Source organism: Coregonus lavaretus, assembly GCF_964263955.1.
Source record: "Coregonus lavaretus genome assembly, contig: HAP1_SCAFFOLD_329, whole genome shotgun sequence".
Taxonomy (NCBI): domain Eukaryota; kingdom Metazoa; phylum Chordata; class Actinopteri; order Salmoniformes; family Salmonidae; genus Coregonus; species Coregonus lavaretus.
The window spans coordinates 370145-397079 of NW_028160267.1; the positions used below are offsets into that span (position 1 = coordinate 370145).

At 44.3% G+C, this 26935-nt stretch overlaps 1 protein-coding gene across 1 annotated transcript in view; it reads right to left on the reverse strand.

Annotated features, from left to right (window-relative positions):
• Positions 1-752: 752 nt before the first annotated feature.
• LOC311121968 (centrosomal protein of 126 kDa-like) overlaps positions 753-26935 on the reverse strand; it is a gene marked incomplete at both ends in the record, with an annotated part of 39398 nt that continues 13215 nt past the window's right edge. The window contains 9 exons of the mRNA XM_084196398.1: positions 753-839; positions 978-1042; positions 1168-1440; positions 6170-6227; positions 8284-8393; positions 10628-10765; positions 13701-15987; positions 21129-21498; positions 23768-23867. Coding sequence (XP_084052524.1) covers positions 753-839; positions 978-1042; positions 1168-1440; positions 6170-6227; positions 8284-8393; positions 10628-10765; positions 13701-15987; positions 21129-21498; positions 23768-23867 — 3488 coding nt within the window. The remainder of the gene's footprint in view (positions 840-977; positions 1043-1167; positions 1441-6169; positions 6228-8283; positions 8394-10627; positions 10766-13700; positions 15988-21128; positions 21499-23767; positions 23868-26935) is intronic.

Below are 26935 nucleotides of genomic sequence, written 5' to 3' on the forward strand. Positions count from 1 at the left end.
CTCACTCAGCTGCCATCCAACAACAGTTAACACACCTATGATAAAGTTGAATTGAATTGAATTGAATACACCTTTGACATTGCATCATATGAACGGTTTCACATCTTATGAACATCCTTTTCACAGAGTTAACTTGTGACCCCTAGAGGACAATCTACAATTCCCACCAAACAGCATCTACATCACCTTCAGAAACAAAACAAACTTGAGGACAGGGTGATTTTATTCATTTATTTATTTATTTATTTTTGGTCATTTAGCAGACGCTCTTATCCAGAGCGACTTACAGGAGCAATTAGGGTTAAGTGCCTTGCTCAAGGGCACATCGACAGATTCATGATCAAGATTAGCTTACACACTGCCACACATCTGTATACAATCGTATTGGTATCATTGTGTATAATACATTATATACACTGCACAATTTTCAGAAAATAAATATATTTATTTCATACAAAAATAATCTCTATCAATGAAAGGCCAAACCAAATAGCAAAGCCTGACTGTATATAAGACAGAAGCTATAATGTGTCAATAAGTCAATATAAGTACTGTAATTTGATAATATAATTATTCACAGCCCTGGTTTTGGAAGTCTTCATCCCAGCAGAGACAGTTAGTGGTGGTGCTGAAACCTGGGGAGTGTTATTGTAAAGTGATGTGTTATACAGCAGTGTATAAGGTTAGAGTAATGCACAAGCAGACAAAGTGACAATCAGGCGGCCATATTGGAACATTGTTGGACCGTTGTGTCAGAATCTCCTCTGGGTTCTAGAGCGGTTGCTGGTGGAAACTGGGCGGTGCTTGCGGTGTGGGGCAGCAGCCGTCCCTTCCTCTGTCTGGGAGGAGTCAGGAAACGGTCATGACAGGAAATAGTCATGGTCAACAACACTCAAATCAACGATCATGTACAAATTTATTCAATCAATCGAGTATGGTAAAAACGTTATTCTTTCAGAAACCACTGAGATACTCACAAAGGGCGCTTCACCATGTAAGAAAGCTTTAGCAGCAGGGTTGCCTCCAACAAACGCTTGCACATCTGCAATGTATCATGTCAGAGAGTGAGTAGGGGGTGGAGATGTGACCACTGAAAAACTCTTGAGCTCTATTTAGGGTCCCTAGACACTGGCAATATCAGCCTGGTCATTGCAGGGTTGTACTCACATTGCAGCCGATGGTTGAGTCGATCCAGGGACAGCAGCACTTTCTGCTCCTCCAGGGAGATGGTGGTGATGGTGGAGACCTGGACCTGGTGCTGCCCCTCCCATGCGGCCTGCTGTTGGTACCCCTGGCCCTGGCTGGTAGTGATCCATTGGCCCTGGTGTTGGTTGTGGCCTCCACCTGGCTCGAGCCTCTGTGTTTGCGCCGTCTCCTTGGCAGCCACTATATCACTGTCGGCCATCACGCCTTCACTGTGGGCCTCTGCTTCTGCATACTCTGAACCAAAAAGCACAGTCAATACAGTTAACACAGTCAGCATAGACAACGCAGTCAGCACAGACATTACAGTCCACACTGTCAACACAGTCCACACTGTCAACACAGTCAGCAGTCAGCACAGACAACACTGTCAACACAGACAACACAGTAAATACAGTCAACATAGACATTACAGTCAACATAGTAATCACAGTCAGTACAGTCAACACACACACACACACACACGTATTTTGTCTCCACGTGATGTCTATCGCCGATAAGCTACCAAGGAAAGGGCTAAGAATAGCCCATTTTAATATGTGTAGCCTTAGAAATAAGGTTCATGAAATCAATAACTTGCCAACATCGGATAACATTCATATACTATCCATGTCTGAAACTCACTTAGATCATTCATTTGATTATACAGCAGTAGCAATACAGGGATATAACATCTACAGAAGAGACAGGAATGCCAATGGGGGAGGTGTTGCTGTAGATGTTTAGAGCCATATTCCTGTAAAGCTTAGAGAGGATCTCATGTCTAATGCTGTTGGGAGTGTTGTGGTTGCAAGTTCACCTGCCTCATCTAAAGCCTCTTCTTTTGGGGTGCTGCTATAGACCACCAAGCGGTAACAGTCAGTATTGGGATAATATGTGTGCAATGCTTGCTAATGTAAGTGATGTTAACAGAAGGTCTATTTTCTGGGTGACCTGAACATTGACTGATTAGCAACTAGCTGTCCTCTCAAGAGGAAGATTCAAAAAATGTATCATTCAAATAAATTATGCAAAAGAGGTGACAAACAAGTTAGGCTGCTCAGCTGATTGGTTGACATACTGTAAATTGAGAAATGTTCACAAAAATGTTCACAAAAAGAACAAGAAATTATATTACCAAATAATGATGAATCACATAAAAGACAATTGGAAAATAATTTGGAGTACATTTACATTTACATTTACGTCATTTAGCAGACGCTCTTATCCAGAGCGACTTACAAATAGGAGTACCTTAAATCATTTATAACAAAACCTTTCGATATTGCCAATCATTTCAATGACTATTTCACTAGTAAAGTGGACAAACTGAGAAGTGAAATGACAACATTGAACAGTGAACCATCATATTTTTGTATAAAATATCTAATAATGAAAGAGAAGGATTGCTGTTTTGAATTTGGTCAAGTTAGTGTAGGAGAGGTGGAAAACCGATTGTTATCCATCAATAATGATAAGCCACCAGGTACAGACAACCTTGATGGGAAACTATTGAGAATGGTAGCAGACTGTATTGCCACCCCTATTTGCTATATCTTTAACCAAAGCCTAATGGAGTGTGTGTGTCCACAAGCTTGGAAGGAAGCTAACGTAATTCCACTGCCTAAAAATAGTAAAGCACCCTTTGCTGGCTCTAACAGCCGCCCAATCAGTTTGCTGCCTGCTCTTAGTAAACTGATGGAGAGGGTGGTGTATACAATGATATTTTTCAGAGAACAAGTTAACTACTGACTTTCAGCCTTCATATAGACAAGGGCACCCAACTTGTACTGCACTGACTCAGACGACTGATGATTGGTTTAAATAAATGGATAATAAGATGACAGTTGGAGCTGTATTGGTAGAGTTCAGTGCAGCCTTTGATGTTATTGATCATAAATTGTTATTGAAAAAAATCAACTTACAGCTTACATCACCTGGTTGGAGAGTTATTTATCCAATAGAACCCAGAGAGTCACATGGTTGGGGAGTTATTTATCCAATAGAACCCAGAGAGTGTTCTTCAATGGAAGCTTCTCTAACATCAGTTATGTACAGTGCGGTGTCCCTCAGGGCAGTTGCCTTGGGCCATTACATTTTAGTCATTTAGCAGACGCTCTTATCCAGAGCGAATTACAGTTAGTGAGTGCATACATTTTCATACTGGCCCCCCGTGGGAAACGAACCCACAACCCTGGCGTTGCAAGCGCCACGCTCTACCAACTGAGCTACACGGGAATCAGTTATACACTATTGCAGTCCATGGACACATTCTGCCTGGTGTCAACGGTACAGGCTGGTGGCGGTGGTGTACAGAAACTGCATGATGCCATTGTGTCAGCATGGACCAACATCCCAGTGGAACGTTTTCGACAGGTATAATCCATCCCCCTAAGAATTCAGGCTGTTCTGGAGGTAAAGGGGAGTGAACCGGTAATATGGGGGTGTACCTAATAAACTGTCCGGTGAGTGTACATCACAGTCAACATCACAGTCTACACATACAACACAGTCAGCACTGATGCTCTGAACCAAGGAGCACAGTCAGCACTGATTCTCTGAACCAAGGAGCACAGTCAGCACTGATTCTCTGAACCAAGGAGCACAATCAGCACTGATTCTCTGAACCAAGGAGCACAGTCAGCACTGATTCTCTGAACCAAGGAGCACATTTAGCACTGATGTTAGTCTGAAGAAAGGAGCACATTTAGCACTGATATCAATGTCTGCAGGTATACAGTAAGAATTAACACACGGGTTACCTATAGATACACACTACTCATACAGACATTACCTATAGATACACACTACTCATACAGACATTACCTATAGATTCACACTACTCATACAGACATTACCTCTAGATACACACTACTCATACAGACATTACCTATAGATACACACTACTCATACAGACATTACCTATAGATACACACTACTCATACAGACATTACCTCTAGATACACACTACTCATACAGACATTACCTATAGATACACACTACTCATACAGACATGACCTATAGATTCACACTACTCATACAGACATTACCTCTAGATACACACTACTCATACAGACATTACCTATAGATACACACTACTCATACAGACATTACCTATAGATACACATTACTCATACAGACATTACCTATAGATACACACTACTCATACAGACATTACCTATAGATACACACTACTCATACAGACATTACCTATAGATACACACTACTCATACAGCCATTACCTATAGATACACACTACTCATACAGACATTACCTATAGATACACACTATTCATACAGACATTACCTATAGATACACACTACTCATACAGACATTACCTATAGATACACACTACTCATACAGACATTACCTATAGATACACACTACTCATACAGACATTACCTATAGATACACACTACTCATACAGACATTACCTATAGATACACACTACTCATACAGACATGACCTATAGATACACACTACTCATACAGACATTACCTATAGATACACACTACTCATACAGACATTACCTATAGATACACACTACTCATACAGACATTACCTATAGATTCACACTACTCATACAGACATTACCTATAGATACACACTACTCATACAGACATGACCTATAGATACACACTACTCATACAGACATTACCTATAGATACACACTACTCATACAGACATTACCTATAGATACACACTACTCATACAGACATTACCTATAGATACACACTACTCATACAGACATTACCTATAGATTCACACTACTCATACAGACATTACCTATAGATACACACTACTCATACAGACATTACCTATAGATACACACTACTCATACAGACATTACCTATAGATACACACTACTCATACAGACATTACCTATAGATACACACTACTCATACAGACATTACCTATAGATACACACTACTCATACAGACATTACCTATAGATACACACTACTCATACATACATTACCTATAGATACACACTACTCATACAGACATTACCTATAGATACACACTACTCATACAGACATTACCTATAGATACACACTACTCATACAGACATTACCTATAGATACACACTACTCATACAGACATGACCTATAGATTCACACTACTCATACAGACATTACCTATAGATACACACTACTCATACAGACATTACCTATAGATACACACTACTCATACAGACATTACCTATAGATACACACTACTCATACAGACATGACCTATAGATACACACTACTCATACAGACATTACCTATAGATACACACTACTCATACAGACATGACCTATAGATTCACACTACTCATACAGACATTACCTATAGATACACACTACTCATACAGACATTACCTATAGATACACACTACTCATACAGACATGACCTATAGATTCACACTACTCATACAGACATTACCTATAGATACACACTACTCATACAGACATGACCTATAGATACACACTACTCATACAGACATTACCTATAGATTCACACTACTCATACAGACATTACCTATAGATTCACACTACTCATACAGACATTACCTATAGATTCACACTACTCATACAGACATTACCTATAGATTCACACTACTCATACAGACATTACCTATAGATACACACTACTCATACAGACATTACCTATAGATTCACACTACTCATACAGACATTACCTATAGATACACACTACTCATACAGACATTACCTATAGATACACACTACTCATACAGACATTACCTATAGATACACACTACTCATACAGACATTACCTATAGATACACACTACTCATACAGACATTACCTATAGATACACACTACTCATACAGACATTACCTCTAGATACACACTACTCATACAGACATTACCTATAGATACACACTACTCATACAGACATTACCTATAGATTCACACTACTCATACAGACATTACCTATAGATTCACACTACTCATACAGACAAAACCAGAAATTCTCCTATACCTTGGTGTTGATGTGCCAGGTCATGTTTGCTGTGTAATGCTGTTATCAGCACCGTGGCCTGTGGAAAACAAAACAAACAAGACATGAAGACAATCTGCACTTACATCAGATTCTGTCTGCATAATGAAGGGATTGTATTCTATTTCATTCTATGCATACAAGAGAAACATTGTAATGACACATTTACGACACTTGCAAGCGGTTTTAAAAGGCTACTGTATACACTACCTAATGGATTAACTACTAAGTGTCGTAACTAAGAAACATGACTCACCTCCGGTTTTTCTATACAGCAGAACACACACTACACCAGTCACTCTGGTCTATCAAGAAACACAGGCCTAACTGACAATACAGACCCCCATTCACAGTCCCTGCCTTCCCAGTCAATTGACATATTGACGGGACTCAGATGAATTGCGAAACAAACGCAACAGGTTCTAAAACACCCTGTGTTCACAGTAGGATCTTAGCTACCCCATAATGCCCTGCCCACTGAACTGTCATATACAACTAGCATGTAGCCTACCTGAACTGTCATATACAACTAGCATGTAGCCTACCTGAACTGTCATAATACAACTAGCATGTAGCCTACCTGAACTGTCATATACAACTAGCATGTAGCCTACCTCAACTGTCATATACAACTAGCATGTAGCCTACCTGAACTGTCATATACAACTAGCATGTAGCCTACCTGAACTGTCATATACAACTAGCATGTAGCCTACCTGAACTGTCATATACAACTAGCATGTAGCCTACCTCAACTGTCATATACAACTAGCATGTAGCCTACCTGAACTGTCATATACAACTAGCATGTAGCCTACCTGAACTGTCATATACAACTAGCATGTAGCCTACCTGAACTGTCATATACAACTAGCATGTAGCCTACCTGAACTGTCATATACAACTAGCATGTAGCCTACCTGAACTGTCATATACAACTAGCATGTAGCCTACCTGAACTGTCATATACAACTAGCATGTAGCCTACCTGAACTGTCATATACAACTAGCATGTAGCCTACCTGAACTGTCATATACAACTAGCATGTAGCCTACCTGAACTGTCATATACAACTAGCATGTAGCCTACCTCAACTGTCATATACAACTAGCATGTAGCCTACCTGAACTGTCATATACAACTAGCATGTAGCCTACCTGAACTGTCATATACAACTAGCATGTAGCCTACCTCAACTGTCATATACAACTAGCATGTAGCCTACCTCGAAAAACTGTCATATACACAACTAGCATGTAGCCTACCTGAACTGTCATATACAACTAGCATGTAGCCTACCTCAACTGTCATATACAACTAGCATGTAGCCTACCTGAACTGTCATATACAACTAGCATGTAGCCTACCTGAACTGTCATATACAACTAGCATGTAGCCTACCTGAACTGTCATATACAACTAGCATGTAGCCTACCTGAACTGTCATATACAACTAGCATGTAGCTACCTGAACTGTCATATACAACTAGCATGTAGCCTACCTGAACTGTCATATACAACTAGCATGTAGCTACCTGAACTGTCATATACAACTAGCATGTAGCCTACCTGAACTGTCATATACAACTAGCATGTAGCCTACCTCAACTGTCATATACAACTAGCATGTAGCCTACCTGAACTGTCATATACAACTAGCATGTAGCTACCTGAACTGTCATATACAACTAGCATGTAGCCTACCTGAACTGTCATATACAACTAGCATGTAGCCTACCTGAATTGTCATATACAACTAGCATGTAGCCTACCTGAACTGTCATATACAACTAGCATGTAGCCTACCTGAATTGTCATATAACGGCTACAGACAACTAGCATGTAGCCTACCTGAACTGTCATATACAACTAGCATGTAGCCTACCTGAACTGTCATATACAACTAGCATGTAGCCTACCTGAACTGTCTATAATGACAACTAGCATGCCTAGCCTGCACTGAGATATAGGAGTGTTTGAGGGGATCAGTTTGAGCAATCTTGGTCACATAATGAGTAGTTATTTGGGTTGGGATGGTGATTTGTAGATCAGCGATTATTCGCACTCCAGCTGCAATGTGCCTGTATTCACGTACCTGAGACTGGGAGGGTAGAGGCAGCCTTCTGTTCCCTGAGCCAGGTGTTCCTCTCCTCCTGGCCCCACCACCACTGCTCTCCTGGGGCTGTCTCCTCACCACGCTCCTGCCTGATCACAATAATATATATAGAATAATGCTAAATACATGTGCATTTACTACAAATGAGGTATAATCAGATGTTCCATAATGATGTTTATTTTAAGAAAATTGCATTGTCATAGAGGCAAAAATAAATACAATAGAATTTCAGGTATCAGTGTCAAATGTGTGCAATGTTGGGTAACTACAGGTCAAGTCATTCACATTTCTTCAGAATCATAGGGAAGATCTACGGGACGGCAGGTAGCCCTCGAGGTTAGAGCGTTGGGCCAGAAACTGAAAGGTTGCTGGTTCGAATCACAGAGCCGACACGTTGAAAGATCTTTCGCTGTGCCCTTGAGCAAGGCACTTAACCCCAAATGCTCCAGGGGTGCTGGACAATGGTGACCCTGGCCATGGCCCCACTCCCTGCGGGCGTCTCAGGGGGAGTTGGGATATTACACACTCGTACAGCATTACATTACACAAACGTACAGCACCCCCTTAATTAGTATGACAACAGAAGGTTCTCCCTAATGTATGGTCTACTCTCTGACATTACGTTATTAAAAAGATATGCCGCCCAAAAAATGATTTCCCTTTTATGGAACGTTTAGAAGATTACATCTAAATGGCGTTCTTTCACAGACAAATAATATTGCGAGGTGTTGAGTCTGCATGCCACCCTATTCCCTATATCAGGGGCAACTCCAGTCCTCAGCCTGATTGGTGTCACAATTTTACCCCAGCCCCAGCTAACACACCTGACTCCAATAATCAACTAATCATGATCTTCATTTTAGAATGCAATTAGTTTAATCAGCTGTGTTTGCTAGGGATGGGGAAAGGTGTGACACCACTCCGGCCCCTGAGGACTGGAGTTACCCATCCCTGACCCTGTACAGTGCATTCGGAAAGTATTCAGACCCTTTGACATTTTACACATTTTGTTACATTGCAGCCTTATTCTAAAATGGATTTAATCGTTTTTTCCCCCCTCATCAATCTACCACAATATCCCATAATGACAAAGCGAAAACAGGTTTTTAGAAATGTTTTGAAATGTATAAAACATAAAAAAACGGAAATATCAAATTTACATAAGTATTCAGACACTTTAATCAGTACTTTGTTGAAGCACCTTTGGCAGCGACTACAGCCTCGAGTCTTCTTGGGTATGACGCTACAAGCTTGGCACACCTGTATTTGGGTAGTTTTTCCCATTCTTCTCTGCAGATCCTCTCAAGCTCTGTCAGGTTGGATGGGGAGCGTCGCTGCACAGCTATTTTCAGGTCTCTCCAGAGATGTTCGATCGGGTTCAAGTCCAGGCTCTGGCTGGGCCACACAAGGATATTCAGAGACTTGTCCCGAAGCCACCCCTGTGTTGTCCTGGCTGTGTGCTTAGGGTCATTGTCCTGTTGGAAGGTGAACCTTCACCCCAGTCTGAGGTCCTGAGTGCTCTGGAGCAGGTTTTCATCAACAATTTCTCTATACTTTGCTCCGTTCATCTTTGCCTCGATCCTGACTAGTCTCCCAGTCCCTGCCGCTGAAAAACATCCCCACAGCATGATGCTGCCACCACCATGCTTCACCATAGGGATGGTGCCAGGTTTCCTCCAGACGTGACGCTTGGCATTCAGGCCAAAGAGTTCAATCTTGGTTTCATCAGACCAGAGGATCTTGTTTCTCATGGTCTGAGAGTCCTTTAGGTGCCTTTTGGCAAACTCCAAGCGGGCTGTCATGTGCCTTTTACTGAGGAGTGGCTTCCGTCTGACCACTCTACCATAAAGGCCTGATTGGGGCGGCAGGTAGCTTAGTGGGTAAGAGCGCTGTGCCAGTAACCGAAAGGTCTCTGGTTCTAATCCCCGAGCCGACTAGGTGAAAAATCTGTCGATGTGCCCTTAAGCAAGGCACTTAACCCTAATTGCTCATGTAAGTCGCTCTGGATAAGAGCGTCTGCTAAATGACTAAAATGTAAAATGTAAAAAAAATGGTGGCGTGCTGCAGAGATGGTTGTCCTTCTGGAAGGTTCTCCCATCTCCACAGAGGAACTTTGGAGCTCTGTCAGAGTGACCATCGGGTTCTTGGTCACCTCCCTGACCAAGGCCCTTCTCCCCCAATTTCTCCCAAAATACAGGGAAGGGGGTCTGAATACTTTCCGAATGCACTATATATAGGGCCCTATTGGTCCTGGTCAAAGCTAGTGCACAATGTAGGGAATAGGGTGCCATTTGAGACGCAACCTAAGCTAAATCTTCTTTGACCTTCTTACCATTGGGCGGGGAGAGGAAGAAGCCTCCCATCGTAGTGACGGCTTTGACTCCGTTGATCAGGCTGTCCCCGTTGATAGTAACGCGAGATAGGTTGGCACGGGCTTGAGGCGGGACAGTTTTACGGTCACCTAAGTCGATTACATACACCCCCCCCCCAAAAGAAAGACAAAACAGTCATTCATTTCAACAGTCCTCATTTCCAGAGGTTACTAGTTTCCCTGCTCCAGATTCTGTTATGAAAAACCTGAAGTTCCTCTCAATACAAAAACATGATGTGGCCCAAAAAGAATGACATTTCCCCCATTATATAGATCCATTTCACCGGCGTTGTAATCCCGTGTGGTGGTGGTGAGTGGTACGGGGGGGGGGGGGGGGGGGGGGGGGGGCAATGAAAACACAGCGTATCGATTCAACTTAAGAAGTAGCTTTCCTAAGAAAAATGTTTATACCTAAAGAATCTCAAACGAAGTTACAAACTGGCAGGCACACAAAGAAAGTACAGTCCCGTCAAAGGGTTTCTGTTGAACTAGCCTGCAGCACAAGGTGGGGAGGCTTTAGGTCACTGGGTCCTCAGTACTTTCTATGTAAAACATTAGCAGTTTGAAATATATTTCCAATAGCAGGTGGATGACATCAGTCATAAAGTACATACAATATAAAATAACCAACTGTTAGGGATGGAATGATTCAGCGATACATAATAAACCCAAGGAAGAGTAGCTGCTGCCTTGGCAGGAACTAATGGGGATCCATAATAAACCCCAGGAAGAGTAGCTGATGCCTTGGCAGGAACTAATGGGGATCCGTAATAAACCCCAGGAAGAGTAGCTGCTGCCTTGGCAGGAACTAATGGGGATCCATAATAAACCCCAGGAAGAGTAGCTGCTGCCTTGGCAGGAACTAATGGGGATCCATAATAAACCCCAGGAAGAGTAGCTGCTGTCTTGGCAGGAACTAATGGGGATCCATAATAAACCCCAGGAAGAGTAGCTGCTGCCTTGGCAGGAACTAATGGGGATCCATAATAAACCCCAGGAAGAGTAGCTGCTGCCTTGGCAGGAACTAATGGGGATCCATAATAAACCCCAGGAAGAGTAGCTGCTGCCTTGGCAGGAACTAATGGGGATCCATAATAAACCCCAGGAAGAGTAGCTGCTGCCTTGGCAGGAACTAATGGGGATCCATAATAAACCCCAGGAAGAGTAGCTGCTGCCTTGACAGGAACTAATGGGGATCCTTAATAAATACAAATCTGTTGTGATTGAAATGATGTTTCCTCTCCTTCCAGACTGGTCTCAGACTAGACGTAACATAGTAAAAGTAAATCTGTGACACTCAAATTAGTATGATATGTTCTGTTTGGACCAGTCTGCTGTTCTAATAGGCTATTCACACATTTGCATTCAGATGCTTATAAAATGGCTTTCGCAATGTCAAATCATAGGCTTTATTAGTTGAGTGACAACCAATGTAATTTGCTGGGTCATTGTTACCAAATAAGCTGTAGAAAAAATTGTGTTTGTAGCCTAACAGAGTGGATGCAGTTCACACCCAACTGCCGATTGGGATTTTCCATTATACCATGTGTATTTGGATTGTTCAGGTTCACCATAAGACATTGTTTTGGTCGTTGTACTTTAAACACTCAGTGTATTGGGCCATTACACGGACAGGGTAATTATATAAAGGTCCATTCATTCATTCATTGGTCAGGAGAAGCGCTCCATAATCTACCAACCAGTCTAAACCATTCTCTTCGGAGACGGGGGTAAAATGCTCCATAATCTACCAACCAGTCTAAACCATTCTCTTCGGAGACGGGGGTAAAATTCAAAGCTGCATTATATTAATAGTCTTAAATGCCATGCTAATTTCTAAAGATAAATATTGACATAGTACTAGCTCAAAATATGTTTAATCTGCAAAAATGACCAGTTCATCAGTGGGTGATGGTGATTTCAGATAAAATGACCAGTTAATCAGTGGGTGATGGTGATTTCAGATAAAATGACCAGTTAATCAGTGGGTGATGGTGATTTCAGATAAAAAGTGGGGGTGACAAAAAGCAGAAATTGCCTCCACCCCTAATCTGATAGTGGGGTGGTACATGCTCAGTCTGCCCTATGGCTCAGCTCAGGTGCCTACACACACACCATTGACACTGACACACACACACAGAGGGCCACTCAGAAGTCATTTCAGACAAATTCATCTCAGAGAGGCTCAGCTCCTGAGCTCCCATCAGTAGCAGATATGAATTTAAAATGGAAAATGAATGTGTTCATGCAAAAAAAAATATTGCATCGAATCGTATCGAATCAACTCGTTCCCCTAATCAAACCGAATCGTTTCAAACTAAAATGTATTGTTCCTGTATCATATCAGAGCCCTGTATCTAGATGCGTATCGAATTGTTCATGAAAGGAGAGATGCACATCCCTACTAACTATGCCGTAAAACTTCAAAGCTCAAACTACACAACAAGCTCACTGTGATAAAGTTAATCTAATTTGAATGACATGAACATTAATGTCTGTGAAGGAACATTTTATGTTCGTGCTTTTCTAATAACCAATTCGACTGGGTTCATGCAAGTGACTGATTGATCATGCCTGGGAGAAATCCTCACTATCAGTATAAGCAATTTGGCAGTACGCCCAGAACATTGCTCGGGAACCAAAAGGGGTATCTCAGTTTCAAGGTCTCAGCTTGGAGAGAAGAAGCCTCGTGAGGTATTGGTCGGTCACATGCATGAACCAAACGTTAATGATGAATTAAATATGAATAATGAATAAGCTAAATCATGAAAATCTAACTTGTCTGTGTAAGCAGTATATAAGAGAACTAACGGGACTGCCCCGGCGGAGCTCCTGACCGACGTGTACTATGGTGCATTGGGTTGGTTGGAACCTCACCAGCTTGCTGATAATAAAGAATGATTCATTTAATATTGACTTCAGGTGGTCATTTCCACGATACGTCCTTCTCAACTGGTGACAACAACACATGTATTAGAGATGTGAGGACCGGACATTCTGATCAATCTACAGTATAGTACATTACCGTCCTTGGTGGCTAAGGCACTACGGACTCCATGCCAGAGCTGGGAGATCTCCTCGTCTGTGGGAGTACGGTCCAGACAGAGGCCTTTCTCATTGTACAGCAGCCCCCGTCTGGCAGCCCCTCCCTGGGCGTCCTGCTGGCCTGACATGGGGATGGCCTTGGATGGGTTGGAAACAACACCGCTATCTGCCCTAATGACATGCGCACAGGTCTGGGACGGGGCGAAGCTGTCCAGGGTGTCCTTATTACACAAAGCCTGCTCTACAGGAAGACCTGCTTTAGTAGCAGCAGAGTTAGACTTATCCATGTTGTAAGGAGTCTTGGTGGTGTCATTAGAGTGATCCATGTTGTAAGGAGTCTTGGTGGTGTCATTAGAGTGATCCATGTTGTAAGGAGTCTTGGTGGTGCCAGCGTGATCCATGTTGTAAGGAGTCTTGGTGGTGTCAGAGTGATCCATGTTGTAAGGAGTCTTGGTGGTATCATTAGACTGATCCATGTTGTAAGGAGTCTTGGCGGTGTCAGAGTGATCCATGTTGTAAGGCTCTGCAGCCTCTCCTTTGTGTGTGTTAGGCTCAATGGTTTCAGTGCGGGGAGGGGGGCGAGGCACCATGACCTTCCCGTGGGTCACCCGGGCCACGTGGCTGCTGGCCTCGGTAGCAGACTGGGGTCTGATGACCGTGCCTTTCCTGGAGCGGGACGAAACAGGATCCATCCCTGCCCTGGCAGATCTCACTCTCCTGGGGACCCTGGGGCACCCGGTCCTCCCGCTGCTCCCTCGCTGGACCCTGACCTCCATGGCCTCCTGGTGCCCCTGCAGCCTGCTCTCCTGGACCCTGACATCTGCCCAGGCCTGCTTGGTAAAGTGATAGCCGGTGGAGGCTAGAGGGGGGGTGGTGGTGGCCACTGTCTGGTCCTGACCCTGTTGGTGGTCTGATGATGCTGACTGCTGTTTATGTGGAGGTAGTGGACACCCAGAAACACACTTGTTGTTTGTTATAGGATTCTGTTCCATCAGATTTCTGTTCATCTCCTCCTCTCCTTCCAGATTGACCTCGTCAAACCAGCGTATCTTCTTGTTGACCGTCTTGTTGCCCTCTGCGTCCTTGACTTTCGTTCTGGTCAGTTCCACACTATCTCTGATGGACATGGTGAATTGCTTGGTGAATATTAAACGCCCGGTGTTGTACATACTAGAGCTAGCGTTTCCTCCCGACACTCCGTATTTTGATTGCTTTTTAAGAATTCCCTTTATAAATCTGACAACAGTGCCTTTAGGATGATCTGTGGCTGTGCTGACAGCAGCTGCAGGTGGAGGAGGTGGAGGCGTGTCTGTGCGGTGTGTTGGTGCTCCTTCCACCTGCAGGCTCTTCAGGCCTTTAGGGAAGTCAGACCTGATATTACAATGACCCAATGTCTGACTGAGTGGGTCTGTGTTCTTAGACCTCCCGGCTTTGGGCTCAGAGTTGGACCCTTTGTTGAGGTTGTTCGTGGCATCTTCTCCACTGGGTTTGTTCCTGTGTGACTGGTGGTGTGTGCTCCCTGTTGGCTGAACGGTGGCGGAGTCCTCTCGGGCCCCTGAGCTACTCTTAGTGTTATAACTGAGGATATGATCAGGGTTTGAGGAGGGGGCTTCACACAGAAGGTCTTTGTGGCTGCAGGTTTTCCCAGGCAGAAGGACCTGGTTCGCCGACGGATGTTTGGAATACTTGTCCTCCTGATTTCTCACCTGCTGCCTAAATTCTAACTTTCCCTCTGGGGTCAGACAAGAGGTGAACTCCGGCAGCGTTTTGTCTGGGGTAGAAGCCTCGGAGCACGCTGCGACCGCTGAGACTCTGTGGTCCCCCCTCTGATGACTTTCCCTTTCGTCAGGGTCACCGTTATATGGACGTATTGAGGACGTATCTATAATCCCACTCAGAGTTAGCAGGCTGTGGTGACTGACACTGAGGAGTGGGGACTGGGGCTGGGTTACAGTGCTACTCTGAGATGATGAATGGGCTGTACAACTCTGCCACCCAGTGGCCTGTGAGAGCTGGTGCAGCCTACTGTTACAGTCTTCTACAGACTCCTCTGTCTGCCTTGGTCTGGGGGGTTGAGGGCTAGCATCAGCTTTGCCCTGTTGGAGTAGAAGGTTACCACTTAGGAAACTCTTTGTTGGTGGACAAAAGGACAAGTCAGTGGATGGACCATTGGGGTGTTTCTGGACTCTCTGTGTTGTGTCCTCCATCTCCAAGCTATCCAGACTGGACAGGCTCTCTGACTGAGTGACTTCGTTCACATTATGATGCTGTAATACAGAAGAGATAGTTTTATTGGTTGATTCATTGATATTTGGGTAAAACTATTCGTACAGATAAAAACTATTTAAAAGTATCAAGAACCCCAGAGGATGACTGATGTAAGCATAAAAACACTTATTTTCAATGTGTTCCTCTGAGATGCATTAATTCAACAAGAGAAGAGATGCATTAATTCAACAGGAATAGAAGAGATGCATTAATTCAACAGGAATAGAAGAGATGCATTAATTCAACAAGTGATGAATGTCATGATGGTAGGATATCATTAATAATGTGCATAGCTACACCATATATACGAAAGTATGTGGACACCACTTCAAATTAGTGGATTTGGCTATTTCAGTCACACCCGTTGCTGACAGGTGTATAAAATCGAGCACGCAGCCATGCAATCTCCATAGATAAACATTGGCAGTTGAATGGCCTTACTGAAGAGCTCAGTGACTTTTAGCACCTAAAAATCGTCTGTCCTCGGTTGCAACACTCACTACCGAGTTCCAAACTGCCTCTGGAAGCAACGTCAGCACAATAACTGTTAGTCGGGAGCTTCATGAAATGGGTTTCCATGGCTGAGCAGCCGCACACAAGCCTAAGATCACCATGTGCAATGCCAAGTGTCGGCTGGAGAGGTGTAAAGCTCACCGCCATTGGACTCTGGAGCAGTGGAAACGCTTTCTCTGGAGTGATGAATCACGCTTCACCATCTGGCAGTCCGACGGACGAATCTGGGTTTGGCAGAAGGAAGGAGAACGCTACCTGCCCCAATGCATAGTGCCAACTGTAAAGTTTGGTGGAGGAGGAATAATGGTATGGGGCTGTTTTTCATGGTTCGGGCTAGGCCCCTTAGTTCCAGTGACGGGAAATCTTAACGCTACAGCATACAATGACATTCTAGACAATTCTGTGCTTCCAACTTCCCAAAAAAATAAATACTATTTTTTTTTTTTTTTTACTTTGTGGCAACAGTTTGGGGAAGGTCCTTTCCTATTTCAGCATGACAATGCCCCCGTGCACAAAGCGAGGTCCATACAGAAATGGTTTGTCAAGATCGGTATGGAAGAACTGGACTGGCCTGCACAGAGCCCTGACCTCAACCCCATCGAACACCTTTGGGATGAATTGGGAACACCGACTGCGAGCCAGGCCTAATCGCCCAACATCAGTGCCTGACCTCACTAATGCTCTTGTGGCTGAATGGAAGAAAGTCCCCCGAAGCAATGTTCCAACATCTAGTGGAAAGCCTTCCCAGAAGAGTGGATACTAATGCCCATGATTTTGGAAGGAGATGTTTGACAAGCAGGTGTCCACATACTTTTGGTCATGTAGTGCATCTCAAGTATCTAGTGCCCCTGGACCCACGCACAGACATCGGTAACATTCATGTGTGTGTGTGTGTGTGTGTGTGTGTGTGTGTGAGTGTGTGTGTGTGTGTGAGAGAGTGTGTGTGTGTGTGTGTGTGTGTGTGTGTGTGTGTGTGTGTGTGTGTGTGTGTGTGTGTGTGTGTGTGTGTGTGTGTGTGTGTGTGTGTGTGTGAGAGTGTGTGTGTGTGTGTGTGAGTGAGTGAGTGAGTGAGTGAGTGAGTGAGTGAGTGAGTGAGTGAGTGAGTGAGTGAGTGAGTGAGTGAGTGAGTGAGTGAGTGAGTGAGTGAGTGAGTGTGTGTGTGTGTGTGTGTGTGTGTGTGTGTGTGTGTGTGTGTGTGTGTGTGAGTGCTCAGAGGGGACAGTCTGCCATCTAAAAAGGGCCTCTGTCTGTTTGCTCAGTCTTGTGATGCTGAAGCAGGTCCAGGCAGTAGCAGCTACAGGGCTAACGTTACGCTAAAGGGCTAACGTTACGCTACAGGGCTAACGTTACGCTAAAGGGATAACGTTACGCTACAGGGCTAACGTTACGCTAAAGGGCTAACGTTACGCTAAAGGGCTAACGTTACGCTAAAGGGCTAACGTTACACTACAGGGCTAACGTTACGCTAAAGGGCTAACGTTACACTACAGGGCTAACGTTACGCTAAAGGGCTAACGTTACACTACAGGGCTAACGTTACGCTAAAGGGCTAACGTTACGCTAAAGGGCTAACGTTACACTACAGGGCTAACGTTACACTACAGGGCTAACGTTACGCTAAAGGGCTAACGTTACACTACAGGGCTAACGTTACACTAAAGGGCTAACGTTACACTACAGGGCTAACGTTACACTAAAGGGCTAACGTTACACTACAGGGCTAACGTTACACTAAAGGGCTAACGTTACGCTAAAGGGCTAACATTACACTACAGGGCTAACGTTACACTACAGGGCTAACGTTACACTACAGGGCTAACGTTACACTAAAGGGCTAACGTTACACTACAGGGATAACGTTACACTACAGGGCTAACGTTACGCTAAAGGGCTAACGTTACACTACAGGGCTAACGTTACACTACAGGGCTAACGTTACGCTAAAGGGCTAACGTTACACTACAGGGCTAACGTTACACTAAAGGGCTAACGTTACACTACAGGGCTAACGTTACACTACAGGGCTAACGTTACACTAAAGGGCTAACGTTGCACTAAAGGGCTAACGTTACACTACAGGGATAACGTTACACTACAGGGCTAACGTTACGCTAAAGGGCTAACGTTACACTAAAGGGCTAACGTTACACTAAAGGGCTAACGTTACACTACAGGGATAACGTTACACTACAGGGCTAACGTTACGCTAAAGGGCTAACGTTACACTACAGGGCTAACGTTACACTACAGGGCTAACGTTACGCTAAAGGGCTAACGTTACACTACAGGGCTAACGTTACACTAAAGGGCTAACATTACACTAAAGGGCTAACGTTACATTACAGGGCTAACGTTGCACTAAAAGGCTAACGTTACACTACAGGGCTAACGTTACACTACAGGGCTAACGTTACACTAAAGGGCTAACGTTACACTACAGGGCTAACGTTACACTACAGGGCTAACGTTACACTACAGGGCTAACGTTACACTAAAGGGCTAACGTTACACTACAGGGATAACGTTACACTACAGGACCTTTTTCACCTCCACAGCAACACATCCACAGCCAGAGAGAAGAGACGTAGCGGTTAGCTTTTTTAATTGAAACAACTCATTGATATAGGCTACAAATGTAATGGAGATATGTACTGTAAGCTTTAGAATACATATGGGTAGTTTGCATGATTTAAATGTTCATTAATACGAACGTATGTGCTTCTCCAGATATACAGTGCATTCGGAAAGTACTCAGACCCCTTGAATTTTTCCACATTTAGTTACGTTACAGCCTTATTCTAAATTCTCTTCAATCTACACACAATACCCCATAACGACAAAGCGAAAACAGGTTTTTATAAATTTTTGCAAATGTATTAAAAATAAAAACTGAAATATCTTATTTACATAAGTATTCACACCCTTTGCTATGAGACTCAAAATTGAGCTCAGGTGCATCCTGTTTCCATTGATCAGAGATGTTTCTACAACTTGATTGGAGTCCATATGTGGTAAATTCAATTGATTGGACATGATTTGGAAAGGCACACACCTGTCTATAAAAGGTCCCACAGTTGACAGTGCATGTCAGAGCAAAAAACAAAGCCATGAGGTCGAAGGAATTGTCCGTAGCGCTCCGAGACAGGATTGTGTCGAGGCACAGATCTGGTGAAAGGTACCAAAAAAATTCTGCAGCATTGAAGGTCCCCAAGAACACAGTGGCTTCCATCATTCTTAAATGGAAGAAGTTTGGAACCACCAAGACTCTTCCTAGAGCTGGCCGCCCGGCCAAACTGAGCAATCGGGGGAGTAGGGCCTTGTCCAGGGAGTTGACCAAGAACCCGATGGTCACTCTGACAGAGCTCCAGAGTTCCTCTGTGGAGATGGGAGAACCTTCCAGAAGGACAATCATCTCTGTAGCACTCCACCAATTAGGCCTTTATGGTAGTGGCCAGACGGAAGCCACTCCTCAGTAAAAGGCACATAACAGCCCGCTTGGAGTTTGCCAAAAGGCACCTAAAGGACTCTCAGACCATGAGAAACAAGATTCGGTTTTGGCCTGAATGCCGAGCGTCACGTCTGGAGGAAACTTGGCACCATCCCTATGGTGAAGCATGGTGGTGGCAGCATCATGCTGTGGGGATGTTTTTCAGCGGCAGGGACTGGGAGACTAGTCAGGGTCGAGGGAAAGATGAAAGGAGCAAAATACAGAGAGATCCTTGATGAAAACCTGCTCCAGAGCGCTCAGGACCTCCGACTGGGGCACAAAGCCAAGACAACGCAGGAGTGGCTTCGGGACAAGTCTCTGAATGTCCTTGTGTGGCCCAGCCAGAGCCCGGAATTGAATCCGATCTAACATCTCTGGAGAGACCTGAAAATAGCTGTGCAGCAACGCTCCCCATCCAACCTGACAGAGCTTGAGAGGATCTGCAGAGAAGAATGGAAAAAACTCCCCAAATACAGGTGTGCCAAGCTTGTAGCGTCATACCCGAGAAGACTCGAGGCTGTAATCGCTGCCAAAGGTGCTTCAACAAAGTACTGAGTAAAGGGTCTGAATACTTATGTAAATGTCATATTTTAATTTTTCTATTTTTAATAAATTAGCAAACATTTCTACAACACTGTTTTTCCTTTGTCATTATGGGGTATTGTGTGTAGATTGATGAGGAAAAAAACGATTTAATCAATTTTGGAATAAGGCTGTAACGTAACAAAATGTGGAAAAAGTCAATGTGGAAAAAGTCAAGGGTTCTGAATACTTTCCCGAAGCCACTGTAGTCCAACATTTGAGATAAGGATGGTAAACAACAGATATGAGATTTTCACCATGCGTCACATCATAATAATAATAATAATAATAATATAATAATAATAATAATAATAACCAGACTCTCTGTGTGGCCTAGATTAGTGGTTCTCAGCCCTCTCGTCTGAGACCCCCAGACGTTTCACCATGTTGTTGTAGCCCTGAACTACCACACCGGACTCACTAGTCAAGGGCTTGATGATCAGTTGACAAGCTGAATCAGGCGTGCTAGCTTTGGAATATAATAAATACATGGAAGAGCTGAGGGGTTCCCGAGGAGAGGCTTGAAAACCACTGGCCTAGATGACCGACAAAGCCTACCTGTGGACTGCTACAGGTCTCCCTGTCCCTCAGCTGTGTGTCCTGCAGCAGGTTGAGGAAGACCCTGTCCATCTCCCTGTCCCTCAGCTGTGTGTCCTGCAGCTCGTCCCTCTCCCTGTCCCTGTCCCTCAGCTGTGTGTCCTGCAGCTGGTCCCTGTCCCTGTCCCTGTCCCTCAGCTGTGTGTCCTGCAGCTGGTCCCTGTCCCTCAGCTGTGCGTCCTGCAGCTGGTTGGGGAAAAGTAGCCTGTTCTTAAAGCTGCTGAGGGTCCTGTCCTGCATCAGTTTGCTGTAGGCCTCCACGGCAGAAAGGGTCCTCTGGTGGAGCGACGGGCTGGGTGTCGGGGGAGGCTTAGGGGATGAAGTGCAGCTCCTGTTTTTAAACCAGAGGATTGACCAGAGAAACATGCTGATGGAGATATGTAGTTGGTATAATAACGTTAATTCATATAAATGTCTGTAAACTATAGTGTTGTTAAGCTTATTCCAGATCAGTTTGTGCTCTTGCCAACTCCATTGCTGCCATTGTCAAGCCATAACATGACAATGAGTGACAAGGAGTCTGTGGTATTATAGCACAAACAGACAGGGACTCAGGCTAGAAGATCACACATACAGGGGGAAAAAAGTTTTTAGTCAGCCACCAATTGTGCAAGTTCTCCCACTTATAAAGATGAGAGAGGCCTGTAATTTTCATCATAGGTACACGTCAACTATGACAGACAGAATGAGAAAAAAATTCCAGAAAATCACATTGTAGGATTTTTAATGAATTTATTTGCAAATTATGGTGGAAAATAAGTATTTGGTCACCTACAAACAAGCAAGATTTCTGGCTCTCACAGACCTGTAACTTCTTCTTTAAGAGGCTCCTCTGTCCTCCACTTGTTACCTGTATTAATGGCACCCGTTTGAACTTGTTATCAGTATAAAAGACACCTGTCCACAACCTCAAACAGTCACACTCCAAACTCCACTATGGCCAAGACCAAAGAGCTGTCAAAGTACACCAGAAACAAAATTGTAGACCTGCACCAGGCTGGGAAGACTGAATCTGCAATAGGTAAGCAGCTTGGTTTGAAGAAATCAACTGTGGGAGCAATTATTAGGAAATGGAAGACATACAAGACCACTGATAATCTCCCTCGATCTGGGGCTCCACGCAAGATCTCACCCCGTGGGGTCAAAATGATCACAAGAACGGTGAGCAAAAATCCCAGAACCACACGGGGGGATCTAGTGAATGACCTGCAGAGAGCTGGGACCAAAGTAACAAAGCCTACCATCAGTAACACACTACGCCGCCAGGGACTCAAATCCTGCAGTGCCAGGCGTGTCCCCCTGCTTAAGCCAGTACATGTCCAGGCCCGTCTGAAGTTTGCTAGAGTGCATTTGGATGATCCAGAAGAGGATTGGGAGAATGTCATATGGTCAGATGAAACCAAAATATAACTTTTTGGTAAAAACTCAACTCGTTGTGTTTGGAGGACAAAGAATGCTGAGTTGCATCCAAAGAACACCATACCTACTGTGAAGCATGGGGGTGGAAACATCATGCTTTGGGGCTGTTTTTCTGCAAAGGGACCAGGACGACTGATCCGTGTAAAGGAAAGAATGAATGGGGCCATGTATCGTGAGATTTTGAGTGAAAACCTCCTTCCATCAGCAAGGGCATTGAAGATGAAACGTGGCTGGGTCTTTCAGCATGACAATGATCCCAAACACACCGCCCGGGCAACGAAGGAGTGGCTTCGTAAGAAGCATTTCAAGGTCCTGGAGTGGCCTAGCCAGTCTCCAGATCTCAACCCCATAGAAAATCTTTGGAGGGAGTTGAAAGTCTGTGTTGCCCAGCGACAGTCCCAAAACTTCACTGCTCTAGAGGAGATCTGCATGGAGGAATGGGCCAAAATACCAGCAACAGTGTGTGAAAACCTTGTGAAGACTTACAGAAAACGTTTGACCTGTGTCATTGCCAACAAAGGGTATATCACAATTGAGAAACTTTTGTTATTGACCAAATACTTATTTTCCACCATAATTTGCAAATAAATTCATTAAAAATCCTACAATGTGATTTTCTGGATTTTTATTTCTAATTTTGTCTGTCATAGTTGACGTGTACCTATGATGAAAATTACAGGCCTCTCTCATCTTTTTAAGTGGGAGAACTTGCACAATTGGTGGCTGACTAAATACTTTTTTTCCCCACATATAAAAAGCCTGGAGAAATATGCAGATGGTGACATGCAGTTGGTGTAATAACGTTAATAAATAAGCCATTAAATGTTTATAAAGCCTTTATAATCGTTTATGTGTTCATAGGGTAATGGTTATACATGTTTATATATGCTGGAATATTCATTTCTTACTACATTTACATTTACATTTACGTCATTTAGCAGACGCTCTTATCCAGAGCGACTTAGAAATTGGTGCATTCACCTTATAGCCAGTGGGACAACCACTTTACAATATGTATTTTTTTACATTTTTTTGGGGGGGGGGGGTGGGGTAAGGGGGGGTAGAAGGATTACTTTATCCTATCCCAGGTATTCCTTAAAGAGGTGGGGTTTCAAGTACACTACTAGTACACATAGTAGTTGTAAACAGTGTATGAATGCTATTATAGCAGCCATTCTGACCTGTTGGGTGTGGAAGATTGTCTGGTATAGGAACTCAAGGTCAAGGTGCCTTGTATGTGATTCAGCGCCTCCTCGATATTAAGGGTGCTCGTCCTGAAAGCTGCAATACAACCAAGATAAATGTCTGTTAAAGTAACTTGTTGGTATAATTACAGTGCATTCGGAAAGTATTCAGACCCCTTGACCTTTTCCACATTTTGTTACAGCCTTATTCTAAAACGGATTCAAACTAAAATAAATCATCAACAACACCCCACAATGATGAATGCCGCCGGAGCAGATGTCTGCCGTTTTACAGCCCTCTAACCAATTGTACTATTGTGCGTGTTTTTTCGCGTTATTTGTAATTTATTCTGTACATAATGTTTCTGCCACCGCCTCTTATGACCAAAAAGAGCTTCTGGATATCAGGACAGCGATTACTCACCTCGTATTGGACAAATATGTTTTCTTCAACGAACCGGACGCGAAGGATATCCTACAGACACCCGACAAGGCCCAAATCCCCGTCATTCGCAGGAGAAAGAGACAGAGATATTGTGGACGTAGGTCGGGGTGCCTTGTAAGGATCCGACGGCGAGCGAGTAAGCTGCCTCTTCCATCAATCCTATTAGCCAATCTTCAATCATTGGAAAACAAAATGGACGACCTAAGATCACGGTTATCCTACCAACAGGACATTAAAAACTGTAATATCTTATGTTTCACCGAGTCGTGGCTGAACGACGACATGGACAACATACAGCTGACGGGATATACGCTACATCGGCAGGATAGAACGGCTGACGGCCTTTACACGGTAAGACAAGGGGTGGCGCTCTGTGTATATTTGTAAACAACAGCTGGTGCACAAAATCTAATACTAGGGAAGTCTCAAGGTTTTGCTCGCCTGAGGTAGAGTATCTCATGATAAGCTGTAGACCACACTATTTACCAAGAGAGTTTTCATCTATATTTTTCGTAGCTGTCTATTTACCACCACAAACCAATGCTGGCATTAAGACCGCACTCACCGAGCTGTATAAGGCCATAGGTAAACAGGAAAATGCTCATCCAGAGGCAGCGCTCCTAGTGGCCGGAGACTTTAATGCAGGGAAACTTAAATCCGTTCTACCTAATTTCTACCAGCATGTTAAATGTGCAACCAGAGGAAAAAAAAACTCTAGACCACCTTTACTCCACACACAGAGACGCATACAAAGCTCTCCCTCGCCCTCCATTTGGCAAATCTGACCATAACTCTATCCTCCTGATTCCTGCATATAAGCTAAAACTAAAGCAGGAAGCACCAGTGACTCGGTTAATAAAAAAGTGGTCAGATGACGCAGATGCTAAGCTACAGGACTGTTTTGCTAGCACAGAATGGAACATGTTCCGGGATTCTTCCGATGGCATTGAGAAGTACACCACATCAGTCACTGGCTTCATCAATAAGTGCATCGATGATGTCGTCCCCACAGTGACTGTGCGTACATACCCCAACCAGGAGCCATGGATTACAGGCAACATCCGCACTGAGCTAAAGGGTAGAGCTGCCGCTTTCAAGGAGCGGGACTCTAACCCGGACACTTATAAGAAATCCCGCTATGCCCTCTGACGAACCATCAAACAGGCAAAGAGTCAATACCGGACTAAGATTGAATCGTACTACACCGGCTCTGACACTCGTCGGATGTGGCAGGGCTTGAAAACTATTACAGACTACAAAGGGAAGCACAGCCGCAAGCTTCCCAGTGACTTGAGCCTACCAGACGAGCTAAATCACTTCTATGCTCGCTTCGAGGCAAGCAACACTGAAGCATGCATGAGAGCCCCAGCTGTTCCGGATGACTATGTGATCACGCTCTCCGTAGCCGATGTGAGTAAGACTTTTAAGCAGGTCAACATTCACAAGGCCGCAGGGCCAGACGGATTACCAGGACGTGTACTCCGAGCATGTGCTGACCAACTGGCAAGTGTCTTCACTGACATTTTCAACATGTGCCTGACTGAGTCTATAATACCAACATGTTTCAAGCAGACCACCAAAGTCCCTGTGCACAAGGACACTAAGATAACCTGCCTAAATGACTACCGACCCATAGCACTCACGTCTGTAGCCATGTGGTCCTCTGTAGCTCAGCTGGTAGAGCACGGCGCTTGTAACGCCAGGGTAGTGGGTTCGATCTCCGGGACCACCCATACGTAAAAATGTATGCACACATGACTTTATGTCGCTTTGGATAAAAGCGTCTGCTAAATGGCATATTATTATTATTATGAAGTGCTGGTCATGAAAGGCTGGTCATGGCTCACATCAACACCATTATCCCAGAAACCCTAGGCCTAGACCCACGTCAATTTGCATACCGCCCCAACAGATCCACAGATTATGCAATCTCTATTGCACTCCACACTGCCCTTTCCCACCTGGACAAGAGGAACACCTACGTGAAAATGCTATTCATTGACTACAGCTCAGCGTTCAACACCATAGTGCCCTCAAAGCTCATCACTAAGCTAAGCATCCTGGGACTAAACACCTCCCTCTACAACTGGATCCTGGACTTCCTGACGGGCCGCCCACAGGTGGTAAGGGTAGGTAACAACACATCTGCCACGCTGATCCTCAACACGGGGGCTCCTCAGGGGTACGTGCTCAGTCCCTCCTGTACTCCCTGTTCACCCATGACTGCATGGCCAGGCACGACTCCAACACCATCATTAAGTTTGCTGACGACACAACAGTGGTAGGCCTGATCACCGACAACGATGAGACAGCCTATAGGGAGGAGGTCAGAGACCTGGCCGTGTGGTGCCAGGACAACAACCTCTCCTCAACGTGATCAAGACAAAGGAGATGATTGTGGAAAAAAGAGGACTGTAGTGTCCACATCACCAACAAACTATCATTGTCCAAACACACCAAGTCAGTCGTGAAGAGGGCACGACAAAGCCTATTCCCCCTCAGGAGACTGAAAAGATTTGGCATGGGTCCTCAGATCTTCAAAAAGTTATACAGCTGCACCATCGAGAGCATCCTGACTGGTTGCATCACAGCCTGGTATGGCAACTGCTCGGCCTCAGACCGCAAGGCACTACAGACGGTAGTGCATACGGCCCAGTACATCACTGGGGCCAAGCTTCCTGCCATCCAGGACCTCTATACCAGGCGGTGTCATAGAAAGG